Source organism: Podarcis filfolensis (assembly GCF_964270895.1).
Source record: "Podarcis filfolensis genome assembly, chromosome: 9".
Classification (NCBI taxonomy): Eukaryota; Metazoa; Chordata; class Lepidosauria; order Squamata; family Lacertidae; genus Podarcis; species Podarcis filfolensis.
In genome coordinates, this window is record NC_139610.1 from 54,992,180 (window position 1) to 55,014,150 (window position 21,971).

Below are 21,971 nucleotides of genomic sequence, written 5' to 3' on the forward strand. Positions count from 1 at the left end.
ATTCAAGGGGTGGTTCGTAAAGGCATCAACCCCACACAGTGGCCTTCAAAGTAAATTTGGGCTATTGATAGGTTTACAATCCAGCCAGTGTCACATGGGGACGCTGATATGAATCACCAGTACTTCTTGTGACTAAACATACATGATTACAGTAGTTCAAAGAAGTGTGACTTGTTATTGCACAAAATTGTGACCGCTGCGTATATGGATCCCACACTGAAGCATGAGTTTAGAAATCAGTGCCTCCATGCGCTTTTGGTTGCAAGTCTTTGACAGCCCCTAACTCTTAAGGTGTCTGTAGTATGGGAACTGTCAGCCTTAAGATGAGGGGTACGCATAGTATCACCACTTTCTTGTCGATGTGTCGCACACAGCCTTGGTATAGGCTTTTTCAGATTTTGAGAATGCAAAACCTGTTGAAAGTTTACAGCTAAAATATACTGAAGGAATAATTTGTATCATCTAAGCTAATGCTGTTTGGCTGATCCCAGCCAATAGATTTTCATGGAAAGACGTGTGCCTTCAATAGACACTTAATTAACCATGTAATCCCACAAAGCAATTATATTTTATGAGCCTTGCTGTTCAAATAAAGATGGTATTTAACAAGGTATAGCATATCCATCTAGAACCACTGAAGGCACGAATCCCTTGTTTGAAAAGAAATGTGCTTTTAGGAAACTAATTGTACATTTGTTTTCATCAGCACATAGCCGAGTTTATGCGATTAGTCGCTTTAAATACTTTACCTGTGGTTGGTGAATTCATTAGGAACGTAAATATGTTAACACTACATTCGGAGAAAGGTATATAAATTAAGGATCGTTTCAGGGGCTTAGAGATAATGCAGTACTGAAGGATCACGTGGGTTTTCATGCCAAAATAAAAGTACTCCCCAAAGCTCTGAAGCAAAAATAGAAGTAAGAATTCATTTTATTAATTAAATTTCTATACTGCTTTTCACCCAAGGATCACAGGGTGGTTACTGTATATAAACACAAGAATACATAACGGTAACAAGCAAAACCAGTAACCCCCTACAGTTTAAAAGGCCATGGATTATTTAATTAGCCATAAGTAGCAGGGTGCTATTGTGGTCACATCCTGCTAATGGACTTCCCATTGGCATCTGGTGGATCACTGTGAGAACAGGATTCTGGACTAGATAGAGCTTCGATCTGGTCCAGTATGGCTCCTACAACTAATGGACTGAACATCAATTGACTGTAGCAACAAACGCAAAACCTGGTTTGTAAAAAACACCGATCTTATGAGAAGATACACTAATATTTTATTGGAAGTGCTACATAGAAACCAGGAGATCAAAATATCAAGCACCATAAATATGTTCAATGATCCTTTATGTATTATGATTGGTATAAAACAGATGGCCATAAACTGCTGCTCGCTACCATCACAAATACTATCATAATCACACACCTGGCAAGCACAGATTAAAAGTAAATTATTTTTAACATCTGAAGTAAACTTTCTAACAGCATGTCGAAGTGTTTAATGTTGTCCTATTAAAGAGGATGTAAAATGTATGCATACGGAAATCATGTACATACAAACTGCACATATGTACAAAATCTACTTCAATGTTTGTGTTCCCCCCCTTTTCCCCTTCTTTTAAGGGAAGGGAATAAATAATGAAACATAATATTGATGTGATTGCAGGCCACTTATAGTAAATATTTTGAGCTTGTTTCCTTGTGTTCTCTTTGTAATAGGGGATTCCACCAAGCAGACTTAGTTTCTGATCCCTAAGGCCTAAATTCCGAGTGAAAGGTTTTCTAATATGTCTTTCCTTTTCTATCGCTCTTCCAGAATACCTGACAGTTTTCTCCCAGATGATTGCATTCCATGACCCCGAGCTGAGTAACCATCTCAACGAAATTGGCTTCATTCCAGATGTAAGTGGAAATGCTTCTTGTGCGTTTTTAATAAATAGCAGTAGGGAAAGGGAAAGTGGGGTCAGTCTCAAAGGTTTGTTTCCGCATATCAGAACCCAAAACAAATTTGATGCAAGAAACCTTCAGAACCTGATAGGAGCTCCCGGTGCAATTAGTTGGTGTTGTACCACGTAACATGCTATCGCTGTCAAATCAGTATAGTGTGGTGGAATTCAGCTAAATTTTAATCAGAGTAATTAATGGCTCTGACTTAGCCACGTTCATTGATTTAAGTGGCTCTACTCTGAGTAGTGTTGACGTCTATGTAGAAGCATTTGAACTGCAGTTATGTTCAAAGTCTGCAAGCAGAATTTCCAGGGAGTTCACCTTCCCATGTACGCGCTCAGTCCTTGATGCAAGGAGGTTTACAGTCTGAAGAAGTTTGCAAATAAAGTGATGGGGAGAGTATATAATTACATGGAAAACAAGCTATCTGCAAAACTGTATTTTCCATACAAATGGGTTTGCTATCCTACAATAAGCCTAATAGGAGCTGCGCGTGTCACTTGGAAAATAAAATTGATACCGGCGACTCATCAGGATCCATCTAGGTTGAAGCATATGCACTTCAGCAGTGATCTGAACCAGATTTTCATGCTTGAGTACTAATCCTATCAAATTGAACACTGATAAATCTTCCAGGTTCCTGCTGTGCAAGAGATTATTTCTTGCCACTCTGCCATTTGTTTTTATATTATAGAGCTCTTGAATAGAGTCTTGAACACTACTGAGCAGCAAGTATTGTTATTGGTCACAATGTCTGCCTGAAGTATTATGTGGCGAAAAGTGAGCAGGGTTTCTTAAAAACAACAACACCGAACAATAACTATTGTGTACATTTTATAAAATCTTACACTGTGTTATGAAAATGTCCATATTTCCTGTGTAATTCTGACATGAAAACAATAATCTCTTAACCTAAAGGATCCTTACTACCAAAACATGAACTTGTATGTTTAAATTATTCAGTCACAGTTTTGATTTGCCATTAATTATAGGTTCTGGCTGTGTCTACTTGGTAACCACTTAAGAAAGTGGCTACCAAAAGCTTTGATTTTATTCACCTGCAAGTAACTTAGCACCTAGCTAATTACAGGTGCTTAACAAAAATGTATTGCTGTTAAGTTTGTGTAATGATGGTACAGCTAATTGTTATTTGAGAGGACACTAGTGTCAATTTTTTGTCCTTTAATCAAGCTTTTGGGCCAATTTTTTAAAATTACAGATGTGCCGTAAATACCATCAAAACACACAAATACATCAAATAATTGAGGTTTTGCATATTACAATGGCGTCCACACCACATTTACTTTATATGGAAGCAGCAAGAGAGCAAGGTTGAGTGAAACACGTCTTGATCCGCTTTCAGGTCTGCTGCAAAGGAGTGGAATATGTAACCCACCCATGTAAAACCCAGCAGTAAGATAAAGAGGATGTGCTGGTTAATCATGCCTTCTCTCCCACCAGTAACATGGAACATTCAAAGGGGGGCAACTGATCTAGCAGTGATGAGTTACATTCCATTTGACTTGGTGTCAGGTAGACTGACCTACTTATATTCTAAGATTTATACACTATTTGATGGAAAAACAAAAAAACCTCAAAGCGGTTTACAAAAAGATAATAAAGTCAAGAAAATTTCACAACCATACCTTAAAATGCTCAAAAGTTAAAATACTAAAACAGTATAGACCTAGAACAAGAATCAAGTGTAACTCAAATGTCAGTGGTGTTTCCCCCCAATTTTAACCTCTCTTTTTTTGCCAGGCCATAGGCTCATGGGAAGCCTGCAAGCGGTTAGAGATCAATTCAATTCCCTGTTCACAAATTATTTTGAGCTGGGGGGGAGGGGAAATCTATAAAAATATATGCTTCACAGGATTGTTGTGAGGGTAGAACTTTGAAAGATCTGGGAACTTACTGTATTGACTGTTAGTCGTACTTTATTATTGGCAAGCTCTGTTTGACATACAGTATTTGTAAGTCCATCTAAAGATAAAACTTTGGGGGGATATTGCAGTAAGAATTTGTAGCAGTCTCTGCCGCTTGGTTATACTTGAGTGAGGTTGGTAGGGGGCACTGTGTACTAAGAACAATGCATCTCAACTAATAGAAGCTCATTGTTGCAGCTGTTCTTAAATGCAAATTTGGGAAGCAAGTATTGAATCAGATATTTTGGTGTATTTTTCTTTCTATTTTCATGTTTCTCCTTTTGTCTCCCTAAGGCACAACTAGACACACAACTGATTATAGTGCCATTTGTGAAAGGAATGTTGATAACTTACTGTTTTTCCTTTGCTTTTCCTAGAATACTATATTGAGGGGGGTGCATTGCACTCTCAGATAGTGAAATGAAATACTAATTTACTACTTTTTCAGTGTATTGACTAGTTGTCAGTAAGGTCTGATACATCTCTGAGACCATCCCTCTACGTCAGTGTGTTAGGCCTCAGTCATTTGAATTTATACAATTTCCACTAACACAATTTCAGTTAATCAGTGCGGTCTAATAGAAGCTAAATATTTGAGAACTGGTATTTTGTCACAGCGGGTCTGCTACCAAAGAGACAAATGGCCATTAAATGAACTGTGGATTGTCTCTTCTGTATACTGTACTCAGTTTCGCCACCTTGACTTACTGGGCACAAAAGCTTCCTTTGTATTGCTTAGAACAGTGACCTAGGCCAGCTTGAGTGCAAATAGAGCATTTTACACACACACATAGACACATGCACACACATGAGACAGATAGAGTCTGATAGAATCAGAAAGGACATCTGCTTCAGTGCCATGCAATTTCATATGACCTTAGCCTCTCCATAAGATGGTTGCTTGTTACTTTCCAGAGAGAAATCTCAGCCTAGTACAAACCTAAAGGGCATACACCACTCCCACCCATTTTGTAGAAAATGTAGTAGGTAAACTGAGCTGCACAACAATTATATGAATCTGGAATTAACGATAGCTCAGTAGAAAGCAGCAGTTATTTCCAGGGACGGTTATGTAAGCCATTTTTCTTAATCATGGAAAAATGGCTTCCCTCACCTCTTTATCATACTTCCACACTTCCTCCCTTCTGTGAACAGATTATTTTATAGATCAAGACTTCTCAGCTTCAGCATAGGAGAGGTGGGAGAGAGGAAGCTCCCATTTTGATTCCGAAGAGGAAATTTCATGTATAGAAAAACCACGTGCAAATTTTGTAATGAGAGAAAGCAAAATGATGGCGCACTTGTTGAAGTTCCCCTACATGAAGCATGGATTACAGTTATTACACAGAGCCATGAAATAGTGGAGTGCAGGTTCTAGGGGTTTAAATTGCAGTGTTGGTAACATGCTACTGCGATACAGATTTTAAACTGCAATCCTGACTTTAAATTGCTCACACTTGTTACAATCAGAGGCTGCAGAACACTAAGGTGATAGAAAATTTACAAGGCTGTGCTTTAACACATGTATTCTTTTCTCCCCACCCTCTTCCTGTGGTTTTTGTAGCTGTATGCTATCCCTTGGTTTCTCACAATGTTTACACGTGAGTATCACCCTTTTGTCATTTTTTTCTGTGCTAAGCATGCCCTTTATATTGCATTATATCGTGGCCATTTTTCACTTTGATCCGGGTTAAATATCTGGGGAACCTGTGAGTTTCCAGATGTTGTATTCAAACTCCCGCGCACACCAGTATGGTCAGTGGTCAGGAATGAAGGGAGTTGAAATCCAGCAACATCTGGAAGGGCACCGGTTCCCTAGGCCTGATATAGGACCTACAGAGGATGGCTAGGATTTCATGCCAATATTTCGGAAGATTTGGGAGTCTGTAATACACTCATGCAGTGGAACTCCCCCTTACTCCATGTGCCCCCCAAAATCTCCTTCAACCCTCTGGAGCAATTTTTTAGGGGGCTGCAGGAGAGAGAAGGGAGATGCTCTGTTTTTCAAGCAGAATGGGAGTGTTGGATACAACCCCGAAGCAGCAACATTTTTGTTTCTGATTGTCCGATTATAGTATTGAGTGATTATACTTCACTCAATTCATATATGTACTGTGGCACATTTTCACTTAGAAATATCCTGCTGCTTTGTCTTGTCTTTTATGACATGCTCTAGCTTTGAGCAACTCTTACACATCCCCATCAGAAGGACCGTGCTCTTTCAGTGATAATACCACTTTGTCCTTTCAAAGCAGTGGTGTCATTTCATTTTTAATTTGTACTCTATCTTCCTGAATTACTGCACTCAAGGTAGTTTGCAACCTATAAAAACGACAAAATACACAACAAAAATCGCATTGTGATCCTATAACCATCGCAATCCAAAATCAATTAACAAAATTCAAGGACCCATTTCACATATATAGACCCAGTTCCCACATAATGCTAAGCTGTGGTATGACTTAGTGTTATGTCGAAACTCCCAGGCTCCAGGCAAACCATGAGCTGTAACTCAGGTTTCCTCTTCATTTGCCACTTATGGTTTAGCCAGAGTAGCATGGCAGCAGCAGAAACAGAGGTAGAGCACAGTGGCTGCAATCTTCTCATGCATTCACTTGTTCACACTAAACCATGGTTTGGCTTAGCATTATGTGAGTAGTGGGCCATACATAGTATTACAATATGATGCTTTTTTTAAAAAAAAGCAAATTTAGCAAATGATAATAAAATAAAATAAATAAAAAAGCGGGTAGCGCTGTGGGTAAAACCTCAGTGCCTAGGACTTGCCGATCGCATGGTCGGCGGTTCGAATCCCCGCGGCGGGGTGAGCTCCCGTCTTTTGGTCCCAGCTCCTGCCCACCTAGCAGTTCGAAAGCACCCCCAAGTGCAAGTAGATAAATAGGTACCGCTTTATAGCGGGAAGGTAAATGGCGTTTCCGTGTGCTGCGCTGGTGCTGGCTCGCCAGAGCAGCTTCGTCACGCTGGCCACGTGATCCGGAAGTGTCTACGGACAGCTCTGGCCCCCGGCCTCTTAAGTGAAATGGGCGCACAACCCTAGAGTCGGACACGACTGGCCCGTACGGGCAGGGGTACCTTTACCTTTTTACCTAATAAAATAAAATCACCCTGGTCAGTTGCAACAATTATTTAAAAATCGCAAACAACCCAGAAGATATATGTAAAAATACAATGCGTAAAATGCCTCAATCCTACTGGTTTCTTAGAAGCACAGTAGGGTTACGGTTTGTTTGCACATACAGCACAACACATTTTAAAAGTAGACCTAAAAGTTGTTACAGCAGTAACCATGTCTATATTATTGTGAAATTGTGTGATACAGTAAGACATGTCCTTAATTCACAGGGGATTTTCCTACAAGCACCTACAAGTGTGTGGCATAATCCATATACTTAACAGAAGATTTGCAGTATATCTAAGAATTGCCTTCTAAGCATTTTTCAAAAAATTCTTTTTTACTAGCATTTTATATCCATTTTTGTTGGGACACAACAAGACAGTGCTGTGGTTTAAAAAGCTCAGTTTTAGTAATGAGTATATCTGATGAGGTTTTAAATTTGTTTTATAAATTAACTAGTATCCAAGTACATAATGGCTGTCAGATAAAGTCAAAGATTAACTATGATACTGATTCAGATGAGTTAATGTGAAGGGAAATCATTCAACTGCTTCTGTCCTTTGGAGAATTATATACCTCACATACAATTATAGTATTGTACATAAAGTTTGACTGATATTTAGTAAGCATAACAGGAGGAATAGTTTGTCTAAAAATGGGTGCCTGCATTAAAATGTGTTGCTCTCCTGGGTGCAAAAACTTCAGGGTTTATTTGTAACACTGTCACAGAAAGCTGAAGTCATGTTGTAGCTAAAAAGCTGCTCTAAATCAGGAAGTCCCCTGGTTCAAATGTTCTGCAATGAACTATTTTGGTGGCTTTAGTTTGTAAAAATAGATACTCCTCCTCACTCAGAAAAAATGCCCTTGGCCATCTCATCACTCTATAAACAAGACCAAAACCTCTCTCCCTCTCCCAAAACATCCCCCCCCCGAAATTTATCCCACCTCTGTTCAATTTTGGGGGTGCCTCCAGATGTTTTGTACTAAAACTCCCACCCGACCTAGTCAGGGGTTATGGAGTTGTGGCCCCAAACATCTGGAAACAACCAGATTGGTAAACATGGATGTGTTAAGTCCGTCCTTACCCCTCCTCACTTTTCACAGTTAAATACTGAGCACTGCTGGCCTATTTATTGAAATATTTTGTGCTGCCTATGAAGTTCACCTAAAAATTATGACATTTGCAAGTGACTACGTTTTATTAGTACCAAATCTGCCTGTAAATATGTCTTCCCCATGGACAACCACCTGTTGTCCTTCTGCCAACTCCTTCTCAATATTGCCAACTATTTTAGCATGCTGAGCAATAGCTATCTGTGCACATTTCTTGATTAGTTTGTACATACAATGTCTCTAGTAAATGTTTATTATAACAAGAAGATCGAAAATGTACTTATGGGAGAAAAGGGTCCCATTGAAACAGTTAGCTGGGAATTCAATGTCTATGCAGATCATGCATCTCTTTCCTTTTGCTTCAGTAATAAATACAGAGTGTTTCAACAAAAGAGAAAAGTCCTTGAAGTGTTTTTTTAGCAGAATATATAATTCTCTTAATTAGGCATTTAATAACACTGAAATGAGTTATTGATTACCTTTGGGAGTGATCTACAGATGAAGATAAATCTTTCTAAACAAGGTTGGGTATTCTTTGTTCTAAAATTAAAGCAATAACCTTCAAGTTGTGGTAATTTATCTTGAAAAATGGCTGTATATCTGTGACAGAAAATCATAGGCCTCTTTCACTATCCTACTCAATTTATCAATGAATCTATTGACTTAATAACATAACACTATTTGGGTTTCTCCAAATGGCTCTTCCACCACTTGGCTGCATGCATGCTATTAGGTCACCTGCTATTTAGGGCCTTTTCCTGTGTTGAATCTTATTTATAAACCCTTTGCGTACTGAGTTTGTGTTATCAGCTACATCATTGTTGTTCAACTTCAGCTCCCACCAGATGCAGCCAGCATGGCCAATGACCAGGGGTAATAGGAATTGTAGTCCAGCAACATCTGGAAGACCACAGGTTCCCCACTTTCGTTCTGCAGCAAAAGCCAAGGTGGTGCCTTCAAGAAGCTGCCCTCCAACTCCCATCAGTCCCAGCCAGCATGGCTAATGGTCAAGGATGATGGGAGCTGTAGTCCAGCAACACCACCACATTGACTACTCCTCTCAACAGTTCCAGGTCAACACAACCTTTTCTAAACATAATGATCAACAAACTAGTTTGGTTTGATCTACTGATGGGCCATGCGAGGTTTCTAGTCTCTCAAGATAATTAAACATAATTTTCCTGTCTTTCCCACCTTGCAGATGTCTTTCCATTGCACAAAATATTTCATCTGTGGGATACATTACTACTTGGGAATTCTTCTTTCCCTTTCTGTATTGGAGTGGCTATTCTGCAGCAGCTGAGGGACCGACTTCTCTCTAATGGATTCAACGAATGCATTTTGTTGTTTTCTGATTTGCCAGGTATTGCAAGTTTCAATGTTGGATGTCTTCCATTACGGTTCATGAAGTTTCTGTTGATAATTTTGGGTTTTGAGTGTAAGATCTTAGAAGGGTGATGGAAAATATTAATATAGATGGGTCCTTGCATTTCACTGAGCAGAGTTTGAATTAATTGTAGGACATATTTTGAGATGGAAAAAGCAAAATTGGATAGCTAAGTTGTAGGAGTGTAATATGAGAGGAGAAGAAGAAGAAGAAGAGTTTGGATTTGATATCCCGCCTTTCACTCCCCTTAAGGAGTCTCAAAGCGGCTAACATTCTCCTTTCCCTTCCTCCCCCACAACAAACACTCTGTGAGGTGAGTGAGGCTGAGAGACTTCAAAGAAGTGTGACTGGCCCAAGGTCACCCAGCAGCTGCATGTGGAGGAGCGGAGATGCGAACCCGGTTCCCCAGATTACGTGACTACCGCTCTTAACCACTACTCCACACTGGCTCTCAGTCTTTTTCTTGAATTAAATTAACTGGGCATGCCATAGTATAAAACCACACACCTTTCCTAATAGATCTTCCAGGAATATGTGTTGCAGTTTCATTTGCTGTGGTGAGTAACCAGTTCCATTCTGACAGGTACAATGAGCCCCAGACTTCCTGCAGACCTTGAAGTTGTGGCATCATTCCTACAGTTGCATTACGTTTCTGAAGGGCCCTAACTGCCTCACAAGCGAGTTCATGTCCCAGCTCTCCTCTTGAGCTTGGGACTCCAGTATTATGTTTTCCTTTTAAATCTTAGCAAACAATTTTGTCTTGATTTCATTTTTTTCCACACAGTTGATTAACTAGGGTGTGTTTGGCCTTCTCCAGAGCAGAACGTTACAATCTCATTTGATGCAATTTCATTACCTTTTGATAGACTAGCAAACCACTCCATGCGCTGCTCTGGTTTGCCAGAAGCGGCTTAGTCATGCTGGCCACATGACCCGGAAGCTGTCTGTGGACAAATGCCGGCTCCCTCAGCCTATAGAGTGAGATGAGCGTGCAACCCCAGAGTCAGGGTTACCTTTACCTTTTACCATAGGTTCTAATGGAACTGGAGAGCAACAGTTGCCTTAGAAAATATCTACAAGTGTGCATCACATTGAAAGCAGCTCTGAAATCCGAAGCCTCCCTTTATGAGGAGGCAAGAGCTGACCTCCTTATACGTTGTTCACATGGCAAGCAGCATGTTTGACAGCTTCTCCAGAAGCTGTCCCTGCAGACAGAGAAGGCTGGAGGAGAAGTGTCACATGCTTGACTTGCCTCTCGCCATCCCTCCCAGGAAGGTGTATTCGTTGCTGTTTCACTTTCAAGAAAAAGACACAAGAGCCGCTTGTTTATGAAAGGGTTTTTTTGTTTTGTTCTTTTACCCCTACATATTCTTGAATCACCTGTGTTTGATGCCTTTGTCAAGAGAGCAAGAGGCAGATGTGTTTATAAAACAGTTCTAAAAATTCATCAAAGGTGAATAATGGTATTTGAGAACAGAAGCTATGCCTACGTGCCAATATTTAATAGCTTCCAGCCAAGTATGGGGTAGTGAAGCTGGCTTTGGTACAGATAGAAAGTGATTTGTTAGCACACACCTGCTTGCTGAAGTTGTTCTGTAATGTTGAGGCCTGCAAGATTGATGCCATTTTACCTAAAGCTCTGAATCCTTTAATTATACCCATTTTCCACTTGTATATATGTACATGATGCTCACATATTCAAGCTTATCAATCCTAGTTTTTAGCTCTAAGGATGAAGAAACCCAAAACAAATTCTCGTTCGCTCTTTCTTATCAGTTCCCTGGCTGTTGTATACTTGGTCATATTGTATATAGACTAATTACCTGGCATTTAATATCTCTTACGAGCTTCTATACAGATACATTTATCAGCATCTTCATATTTGGCTTCTCCATACATACAAAGCCTCCAGGCTTTATGAATAGCTACTTGTTAACTATGTGTGTGTTTATGTGTATGTACATGCATGTGTATATAGATAACGCAGGATTTGGGGTATGAAAGTTTGTTTGTTTTTAAATGGAAAAACCAGACAAGATCCATTTGTATCAGATTTTCAAAAGATCTGCAGCTTCATTTGCACATAATACATTTTATTATTTATTTATTTATTTTATTTCATATAATTTGTATATACCAGTTGATTGTAAGGGGGGGGGGGACCTCCAAGGGGTTTAGAATAGGAGTGGCAAACCTCAGGGCACTGCTGTTGGCCTGCCAGGCCCAAGCCAAATTGTCTCCATCCTCCTCCTCTGCAGTGTGAGGATGGGTCATGGGGGCAAAAGATGCATGCCTATTTGGCTTACCAATTGTGCAAATGCAGCCAAAGACATACGATTGGACCTCGCAATATTTCAGAACTTAATCTTTTACCTAACTACTTTTTTAAAAAGGAAATCGCTACGGTGCAACACAGTGCAGCATTGCAGTGTGATCGTGTGCCATGTTCAACCAATAGAAAACACGGAGGATTTTCAAGTAAATAGTAACATCAGTTAGTGAAAATGTTTTAGTGTCAGATGGAAAGCAATACAATATCTAATAGGCAGAGCCCTACCAAGCTATAAGATGTGTGTTCACAGGAAAACTAAGTGAAAAGGAAAGGCTTCTGCAAGCAGACCTCTTGATATCTTACTTTCTCCTCCCAAAGTGTTGTCTGTGTGCCTGGGGCAAGTTTTGTAGGACATTAAATAAAATGCTTGGGACTCAAAGGCCAGGCCAATGCTATTAACACACATTCTTTCTAAGAGTGACAAGCAATTTATCTTTTCTAAATTTCCTCTTCGCATGCAGGGTCGCCAGAAAGAAGCAGGTCTCTGGAATGGATTTAATGATATGCAAAAGAAACGCTTTGTCACATTTATATATACTATTTGCCACACTTTTAATGAAAGATTTTCTGTGTCAATAATCCCTTGTTTAGCGCTCTGTTTTTCCAGTGATCTGTCTTTGCAGAAAAGCGCTCAAGTGCTTTGCTGCGAAATTCCCCTCTTGTCACCTGTGTTCCTTCTTAACTTTGTGCTCTGCAGTCCCTGTGAAATACAGACTAAAAGTTTAAAATGACTGCTGGAGATTATGGCATCTTTCTGAAGGCTGTAGGGCTTTGCTATTTATCAGTTATCATATGATAACACTTTACGGAAGTGTAATATGTGATTGTGAGTTGCAGCGTGGAATATAAGCTGCTGCAGCCTCAAATGTCTCTCCAGTCAGGTGTGACAGTTTTATCAAATCAAGGGAGATTAATGACTTGCTTCGTTTTGACAAAATACAGCTGCTAAATTTCCACTAAGAATTAGGCAACAGATTCTTTTCTCCATGTCATTAAACCTACAGGAAATAAGTCCATTAACGAGGCTCGTTTAATTTTGCTGAGTAGCCTTTAGATGATTTCCAGGCTAGATGTCAGTGATTTAAGAAATAGAGGGAGTCTTAACAGTAGTTTAGGTTTTAGGCCGCATCCACCAGAGCAAAATGTGTGCGCTTGGCTCTTCCCCGATCATGCCAGGAGCAAAACGAACCACAATCCCTGGCTTCCCGTTATTTCTGAGCCAGGCAATGTGGTTTGATTTGCTCCCACCAAAAAGGTTTGTTCTTGGCTTTCCAAAACTCTTTTGATCTCACCAAGTTTCACTATCCACCACGTCAGCCATTACACCTTGCGGTCCTCTTTTCAGAAATCGACATAGAACGTTGTGTCCGTGAATCAATCAATCTTTTCTGCTGGACTCCTAAGAGTGCCACATACAGACAATATGCACAGCATCCCAAGCAAGCCGGAGAGGGCAACTGTTCAAGAAGTTTAATGTCTTGTTTCTCATCTGACTATCAGGATGCTCCCAGGAGTGATCTGGTGAGTTTTTATACTTTCAACTTACATTGATTTTTTGGTATATAGAACAGAATATTAAGGCTAAACATACTCTTATTGTCTTAATTTTTTTTAAAAAAAAATGTATTCACTGAGACCATTCTGCAGAAAGGATATATTTCTTTTTAAAATCAATAAAATAAACCTAAAAACAAACAAAAAAATCCATTTGTTGATGTCAGCATTCCTTGTTGATGTCTCTTCCTTCATTTTACAGTTAACAGCTATGTATAGATGTTTTCTCACTGTGACATTGCTTGACTAAACCACGTCAGCTATTTATTGTTTGGAGTTTGAAGTGTATATCTTTGTTCTTCATGAGCACACTAATTTGGGTTTCTAACTTCCCTGACTCCCCAAACTTTTTGAACTTCTGAGCTGTTTTGTGGTTTGATGGACACGTGACCTTTTATTTATGTTCCAGTACCATCTTGATCCTAGAACTGCTCTGAAGAATGTGCCAATGGAAGTATTTCATCTTGTGCCAGGGCTTCTCCCTGCTCCTGTAATCATACTGTTTCTGTTGTGCACGGGCTTTTATTCCTGTAACAGAGATTATTGAGGCCTAGTCACAGAATTTCTGAGTAAGCCTTCTCTTCACGGAGGAAGAATAGCAAAAAAGAATCCATTTCCCTCTCCCATGGAATTTGTGGAATGTGCTATTTTAAAAGGCCCTACTTTCTGATGGCTTACTCACTGTATCCAACGTGCTGATTGCTGATTCAACAAGCCGATAGCTTCTCTCTTAGCAATTATGAAAATGTAACCTTTGTCTTAATTTAAATACAGAAACATTTCTTTGCAATGGAAATGGCCTTTGGTGGCGGCCTGGGGAGTGGGGTGATCTCAGATAAACCTTTGGAACTAGCCTGGGAATATTTTATTTTGTTTGCTCTTTAATTTAGGAAATACATTTTTTGTCTCTTTGAATTTGCTTTTTTTTTTTTTTTTACTTTACAGAGGAATAAATACCTAGAGCATAATTACTCAGTTATTAGTGTGGTGCTTTAGGGGCAGATAAAAGGGACGTGGGTGGCACTGTGGGTTAAACCACAGAGCCTAGGGCTTGCCGATCGGAAGGTCGGTGGTTCAAATCCCCGCGACGGGGTGAGATCCCATTGCTCAGTCCCTACTTCTGTCAACCTAGCAGTTCAAAAGCACATCAAAGTGCAAGTAGATAAATAGGTACCGCTCTGGCGGGAAGGTAAACAGCGTTTCCGTACGCTGCTCTGGTTCGCCAGAAACAGCTTAGTCATGCTGTACGCTGCCTCCTTCAGCCAATAAAGCGAGATGAGCGCCGCAACCCCAGAGTCGGCCACGACTGGACCTAATGGTCAGGGGTCCCTTTACCTTTACCTTAGGGGCAGATGGGGCTCATCAACCTCGGAAAGTAGCCCATCTAGGAGAAGGGAAACCACTGCTTTGCATGATATCTTCGGAAGAAGAAAAAACTAAGGAGTAAACCCTACACAAATCCAGAGTGGAGTCCCCAAGACTGTTGGATGGTGCTTTCCAGCAACTCCCGCAGCCCAGCTGATGCCAAACATATTGCTCTGCTTTCCTTTGGACCGCATCAGCCAGGCTGTGAGAGGGGTCTTGTTGTCTGGGCAACCCAAGACCTCCATGCACATTGACCAGACTTACATCCTTGGAAGGTCAATTTGGTGCTGATAGTGCAGTCGTTTGACTTCACCCCTGGAGGTGCACTCCGATGTCTCTCAAGACAGATGGATGCCAACAAGTGTGGTGTTTTCAGCCCTCCTCCAATAGCTTGGTACTGAAGCAGATAGATTTTAGATAGATTAATTTAGATTATTGACAAGTCCCTGTCCTATGCTGTCTTTGGAAAGCTTGCCTTGCTCATTTGGAGTGATGTGTGTATGTGTGTGATCCTGAAACATGCAATATTCACATTTTATAAAACACACCATATATTTTGTGGCTAGGGGAAAAAACCCTGAACTATCCCATTGGCTGCAGCTTGCAACTAATTGTTGCTTGCCCTCTCAAGGAGTTCCAAAGCATAAGAAATGCACGGAATTGACAAACAAGGCCAAGAGACGTTGCCTGGGCAAGGTGTTTGCGCTTTCGGAGCCAAGTGATAGCCTTATCGGCAGAACTCCTTTGATGGTTTTCCACAGTTCCCTTTGCACCCCAACACTCTCCGAACAGCTTAACACTAGATGCCTCCTTTATGAAATTGCAATTCCTTTCATACCATGAGCAGCATTTCTCCTCCTCCATTATCACAGAGCAAAGCAAATGTTGATGGTATGTTATACAAAAGAAAAAACAAATACTTGGTCAGCAGTGGGACTCTCCCTTGTTTTCTTTTTCTTCGCTCTTTTTGTCTTTCTCTGTCCTAGCACATGCCGTACCTCACTTCAAAAGTGCTTGAAGTGGCTTCATTTCTTCTGAAGTGGGGGGGGGGGGGAGAACTGGGGCTCCACTGAGGCACCACTGCCGCTTATCAGTTTACTATTGCAAAATTTGACTATATAGAGAGGGAGGGAGAGAAAGCAGGTTTTGTTGTTTTTGAGTTGTGAGGTTCAGTGTTATAGGGATAACAGTCCCAAAGAGAGCACTGTTCATAGTTCTACCCCTTGTCCACGTCTGTATTCTTTACTGAAGTTTTATAGCAGATGAGAGGCCACTTCAGAAAATAGGGTACAGTCATCCGGCCAGAGTTTTATGTCTCATTCATTTCAGCAGGTGTTGGGGGAGGGGGTTAAGCAGACACTTAATTCTCACTCATTAAAATGAATGTGATTTCAGAGCACTTAAGGCTGGCTGTATCATACCCATTGCATTTGAGTGTACACCTAAATTGCAACACATAAGTTAGGCACATGTGTGTTTTAGTGTGCAAGGGAACAGCTGCATGGTCATGTCTGCAAGTAAGGAACCTGGAAAAATGTGTTTGTATTGCCGTGTGTGCACTCAGAAATCAAGGAGTTGCTACTTTGTACTAGGCTAGACTGTGTGTCCGTATAGCCCAGAACTGTGTACTTTGACTGGTAGCAGTTGTCTAGGACATACACATGCGCACACAGAGAGAGAGAGTATTTATTTGAATAGAATTTAACCACTGACATAGAGGGAAGGAGGGAGCAAATACACTTGCCTCCAAGAAGCTATGCAACAGTAATGGTGAGATGTTGCCACCATGCAGGTTGGGGGACTCAATGTGTGACTAACCCAGTAATACTCTGGGTTGTAGCCCACAGTTTACAGTGCAGAACATAGGCATGTTTTATGGACTAGAATACTGTGGTGTTCAAATGTCCTGAATTTGTTTGCTTACAGCAGGAGCCAAAGTAATGCTTTTGGCAAGCTTAGCCATAGCAGAGTTTTATTTCTTTGTAAGTATTTGAGTAATTTTAGGTATAAAAAGATGTGGCTAGTGGATGCAGACTTTTTGGCAGCAAATGTAGCTCAGCATAGTGCTGTTTGTGGAGTGTTACTGTTTTATGTCATGGTTCAGTAAAGAAGCTGTATATTTTATCACGAAAATAGTATTCTTCATCTTAAAAAAAGAATGAAAATAGCCCTACAGTGAGTATTAAATTTCATGTCTAGTAGAGAAATAATCCTCTAGGGTTAGTCCATTGGGCAGATATATTAGACATAGATGGTGTCATCATTATAAAGGAAGTAAAGCTCTAAAATAGATGCTGTCTGTCTTCCCTTATTCCCCCCTATGTTATGTTTAATTGTTGTACCCAAAGGATGCAGTATCAATCAAACTGAAGAGGGTAGCCGCATATATAAGCTGCAATTGTCTTGTGGTGCTATTTGCTTTGTTCCTATCTCCTTGGTTGCCACACGTATATGCTCTTTTTCTTAGCTTGTATAAGATATGAAACGTAAGATTGCTATCTGCTGTGAAGCTTTGCAGCTGAGATTTCTTTCCTTCAGTAGTAGAAGAGAGGAAGCTAACCTTTCTACTGAGTCAAGGAGGAAGCTGTAAATGAGGCTCTGGATGGCAGTTTCCCCGTGTGATTTGCATCAAGTTGCCATATTTCAGGTAGAAGGGATATGTGCTTTGATTACACAAAACATCTCAGGCAACCAGTAGCACTTCTGCGTAGTCTAGCATCCAGTTGTTCATTGAAAACTGGTGGATGATATGTGGATTCTGCGTTGAGTAATATCTCAGAGATACCAAAAATGCTTCTCACCGCGATGAATGGAATGTGTGTGTTGTGGCCCCATGGCAGTCAGAGCATAAAATAGCTTGGAGTTTGTCAGAGAAACAATGTTTAATCTTAATGGAAATGGAAGATTGCGCACAATGCTGGATGAAGGGATTGTGTTGCTAAAGGGCATTGTTTCATCTTTATTTTCTCGTTTCTTGTCTCCATTTAAAAGTCCAGGGATTCTATCAAGTTGAATGATCTGAAATCAGAAGTGTCACCAAGGATCTCGGCTGAAGATTTGATTGACTTGTGTGAACTGACAGGACCTGGTCATTTCAAGACTCCAACAAAGAAAACAAAATCTAGCAAGCCCAAGCTGCTTATCGTTGACATCCGTAACAGCGAGGAGTATCCTTCTAAATGGAAAAGCCATAGATTGATTGTTACTATATGCTTTGCCAATTTCAACCGAAAGCAGCAGGGAGTTTTAACTGGTCTGACGAGTTAGGGAGAAGATTTTTGGCCTGGCTTCTTTCTCCCTGACATCTAATGTTGTAAACCCTGTAAATCTGTAAACCCTACGTTTTCAGTTTATTTGACTTGGTGGAGCATTTGCTCACGTGAGTCTCCTGCCTGCAGTCTGAAGTTGTAAAGCCTAAGTGCAGATTGACCATCTCAATGAGGACTAGGCTATAATATACATGGTAAAGGTAAAGGGACCCCTGACCATTAGGTCCAGTCGTGGCTGACTCTGGGGTTGCGGTGCTCATCTCGCTTTACTGGCCGAGGGAGCCGGCGTACAGCTTCTGGGTCATGTGGTCAGCATGACTAAGCCGCTTCTGGCGAACCAGAGCAGTTCACGGAAACGCCGTTTACCTTCCCGCTGGAGCGGTACCTATTTATCTACTTGCACTTTGACGTGCTTTTGAACTGCTAGGTTGGCAGGAGCAGGGACCGAGCAACGGGAGCTCACCCCGTCGCGGGGATTTGAACCGCCGACCTTCTGATCGGCAAGTCCTATGCTCTGTGGTTTAACCCACAGCGCCACCCACGTCAGTATACATGATAGAGAGAAGCATAATGGACTTCAAGGAGAATTACTTCCGCATCTTATTGAGGATGTAGAAAGTGCACTCAGGAGATGCACTCAGCATCTGTCAGGAGGTGTGCAGCAGCATTCTGCCCCACTCGAAATTTCCAGGTTATATTCAAGGACAGTCCCATTCAGAAAGAGTGCATTAGCCAAGTCTGGAAATTACAGAAGATCAGCACTGCATGGTCTGACTTGTCCAGAAATGGGGGGAAAGCAACATTATAAGTAAAGATAGAAAAATGCACTCCTAGCAGCAACTCTGACCTGCTTCTCAAGAGCTACATCAGTGAGGCCTCCATGTTTTTTACTTGATCAGAAAGGGTCCCCCAAAAAACATTAATCACAGCCAAGCTAAGCACTTCTAAACTGCAGCAGCTGTCTACCAACATCACCTCCAGCTTGTCTAGATCCGATTTATTCTGGTCTCCCTCGTGCACTTGAACACAGACTCTGAAAACTGGTTCAGGACCTGTGACAGCTCTTGAGTGCCACAATAAATATATATGTTATCAACATATTTAAAGAAACTCAACCCAAAGTTACAGATGATCACTATGAATATTAGTGCTATAAGACATATAAATATTAGATAGCATTGGTGATAGCACTTGAAATCTTGCAGAAGCCAGGGAACTGGCATAGCCTTCCCAATAGTCCCCGGATGAGTCATATCAGACAGAAATAAGTTACCCTTGATTATATCCTGAAAGTTATCCTTTCAGCTCAGCTTGGTAGAGACTGTTCTACATCACAACTTTATATAAGCAAAATGGAACAGTTATAGCTTGAACATATGCCAAAACCCAACCTTCAGTGGTCAAAGAAGCATGAAAGTATATTTATTTCTTCTGTATGTTTATTAATTTCATACACCAGTAGAAATTTCCTGTCAATCATAGGCTTCAGTATCAAAAGCTCTTTCTTGTTTAGTCTTCTGAGGTTTTTCTCCTGAAAGAGTTTAATATTTAAGCCGAATGCATTCATAGCAAAGCTGTTTAATTTTGCCTTCCCTTTTCCCTGGCATGTTGAGGGAAAAACCAGAAATGTGAGCAGGTTTGCTAGTAATAACTATTAATTGTAATTTAATGCACCTATTCAATTCAAGGCAAGGCAAATAAACTTTTTTAAAACTAGGCCCTTCAGATGGTGTGATTAAATGTTTATTAATAAAGTTGAGTTTTAGTACAAGAAATAAACAGGAAGCAACATTTTCCAGAAGAGGCTAAACATTGCATGTTTAGATTTGTTCAGATAGGATGAGCTACAGGTCTAGAGTGGATAACTGCATTGCATGTTTAATTACACATTACTGAAACATAAAGGGCACTCCTACTCCTTTCTGCACTTTCTGCTCCATGGCAGACAAAGTTTGTTGTGTCATCGAAATGGAGAAACTTGTTAAACCTAACTATAGTTCACATCCAAGCCATAACTGGAAACCACTGTTTGAATGGTATGAGCATAGAGCACTTTCCTGATGGCCAGTCAGTGTTACTGAGTTGTGTTACCAGCCTGTAGCTGTCCTAGTTGTTACACCCCTCTGCATACCCATGTAATTCCTGCTAGCTGTTTCCCAGGACTTTGCCATACCCCTCCAAGCACTTCAGGAAAAGAGAAGGCAGATGGCAGCTTAGTGCATTTTCCTTTACATAATTTAATGGAAAACACGCGCTTTGCAGGGTCTAGCAACAGGTGTCCTATTTCTTTTAGCAGCGTTTTCCATGTAACACTGCACTTGGGAGCTAAGGAGTTACTGAAATACAATCTGGTGGCTGTTGTAAGTTTGAGAGGCTTTTCTTTTTTCCAGTTTTATAAAGTGAAGCTTCCTGGTAAAAGGATAATGTTGTCTGGGCTATGCTTGGGGGGAGTTTTTTTTGGGGGGGGTTAAGGTAACATCTAGGTGATATTTTTATTTCTATAGAAATTGTCTACAATTCATTTCATTAAGCATGTTACAAAAACATGAGTGGTTGTCCATTCATTTCATGAAGTTCCCAGCAAAATTTCTTTATGGTCCTATAACCTCCTTTGCATAAATTTCTAGCTTTTGTAATCATCTCAGCAATGGAGTGGTTAAGATAACCAGCGAAGATGAGAAAGAATCCAAAAGACTTTTTGAAGTGTGCATAGTGACTAATGCAACTACTTTAATAAAAAAAAGTAACTGTATTTGACCTTCTTAAGGTTAAAGGCATTTTTCTCCTTGTCACGTCTTACAATTACCATGTCATATTGAAATATATACATTGGCTCCATAGATTTATGGGTCTGTAAATTTTGGAATGCAAGAAATAGTTATTCCTTCGAGTTAGAAATTAATGAACTGTGCTAACTAAGTGGGATGGTTAAGTTTATTGGTGATCTTACAAACTTCATACTTCCCACAGTATAAATTTTACAGTCATCCAGATGGAACTGTTCAAATGAATTATTTTTAAAGGAATCTCTTAATCTTAGATTAATTCTAAGCCTTTCCAAGGCAATTCATGCTATATCCAGGAATAAAAAGTAGCATTCTTTGGCACCCGGTACTCTTGAAGACATAACGTGAGCGTGAGTTGAAAAACCATGACTATTTGACCACCACAAATCATACTTGAAAATGTTTTCTGTAAAATGCGTATTGAATGCATATCACTTGCATGAATGCAGAAGCTAACTTTTTTGCACTTACAATGAATGAAAAGGAAACCAATAACTTTAAAAAGGTCATAACATGGGGGTAACCAACTTGTGGCCCAGGACCATATTCCAGCTCCTAGAGCAGGCATAGGCAAACTTGGCCCTCCAGATGTTTTGGGACTATAATTCCCATCATCCCTGACCACTGGTCCTGTTAGCTAGGGATGATGGGAGTTGTAGTCCCAAAACATCTGGAGGGCCAAGTTTGCCTATGCCTGTCCTAGAGGCTTCACATCTGGCCCCATCGTGGTCCCAGATCCCAAGGATCTCTTTATCTTACTATGGCATTGATTGTGGGCAATCTCATATTTTTAGCACCCAAATTTCAAAGTTTGTTACCTCCCCATCAGGTAACAAATTTTGTTCTTGCAAATGCAACCTATCTAGGTGTGTATGGGCTTTGCAAGTACATGGTGCTAAAGTCAATCCCTAGCATGTCCGCCTAGGGCTGGGAAAGATCCCTGTCAGTCAAAAGCCCTGGAGAACTGTTTCAGATTGGTATGGACAATTCTAAGCTCGATGGACTAATGGCCTGACTCAATATAAGGCCACTTTCTATTACTTGCTTGGGGCTTTTTAAACTCTCATCCCATGTGAACAGTCAACATTTGCAGAGCGCTCTCCTTTTGCACTTCAGGCACTCATTCAGAGATGCAGCAAAAGG

The 21,971-nt window shown here is 40.5% G+C and overlaps 1 protein-coding gene across 1 annotated transcript in view; it reads left to right on the forward strand.

The window, feature by feature from the left end:
* TBCK (TBC1 domain containing kinase) overlaps positions 1 to 21,971 on the forward strand; it is an 84,179-nt gene that overhangs the window by 50,237 nt on the left and 11,971 nt on the right. Inside the window, exons 20-24 of the mRNA XM_083571138.1 lie at positions 1,831 to 1,916; positions 5,451 to 5,487; positions 9,337 to 9,498; positions 13,200 to 13,375; positions 17,765 to 17,940. Coding sequence (XP_083427264.1) covers positions 1,831 to 1,916; positions 5,451 to 5,487; positions 9,337 to 9,498; positions 13,200 to 13,375; positions 17,765 to 17,940 — 637 coding nt within the window. The remainder of the gene's footprint in view (positions 1 to 1,830; positions 1,917 to 5,450; positions 5,488 to 9,336; positions 9,499 to 13,199; positions 13,376 to 17,764; positions 17,941 to 21,971) is intronic.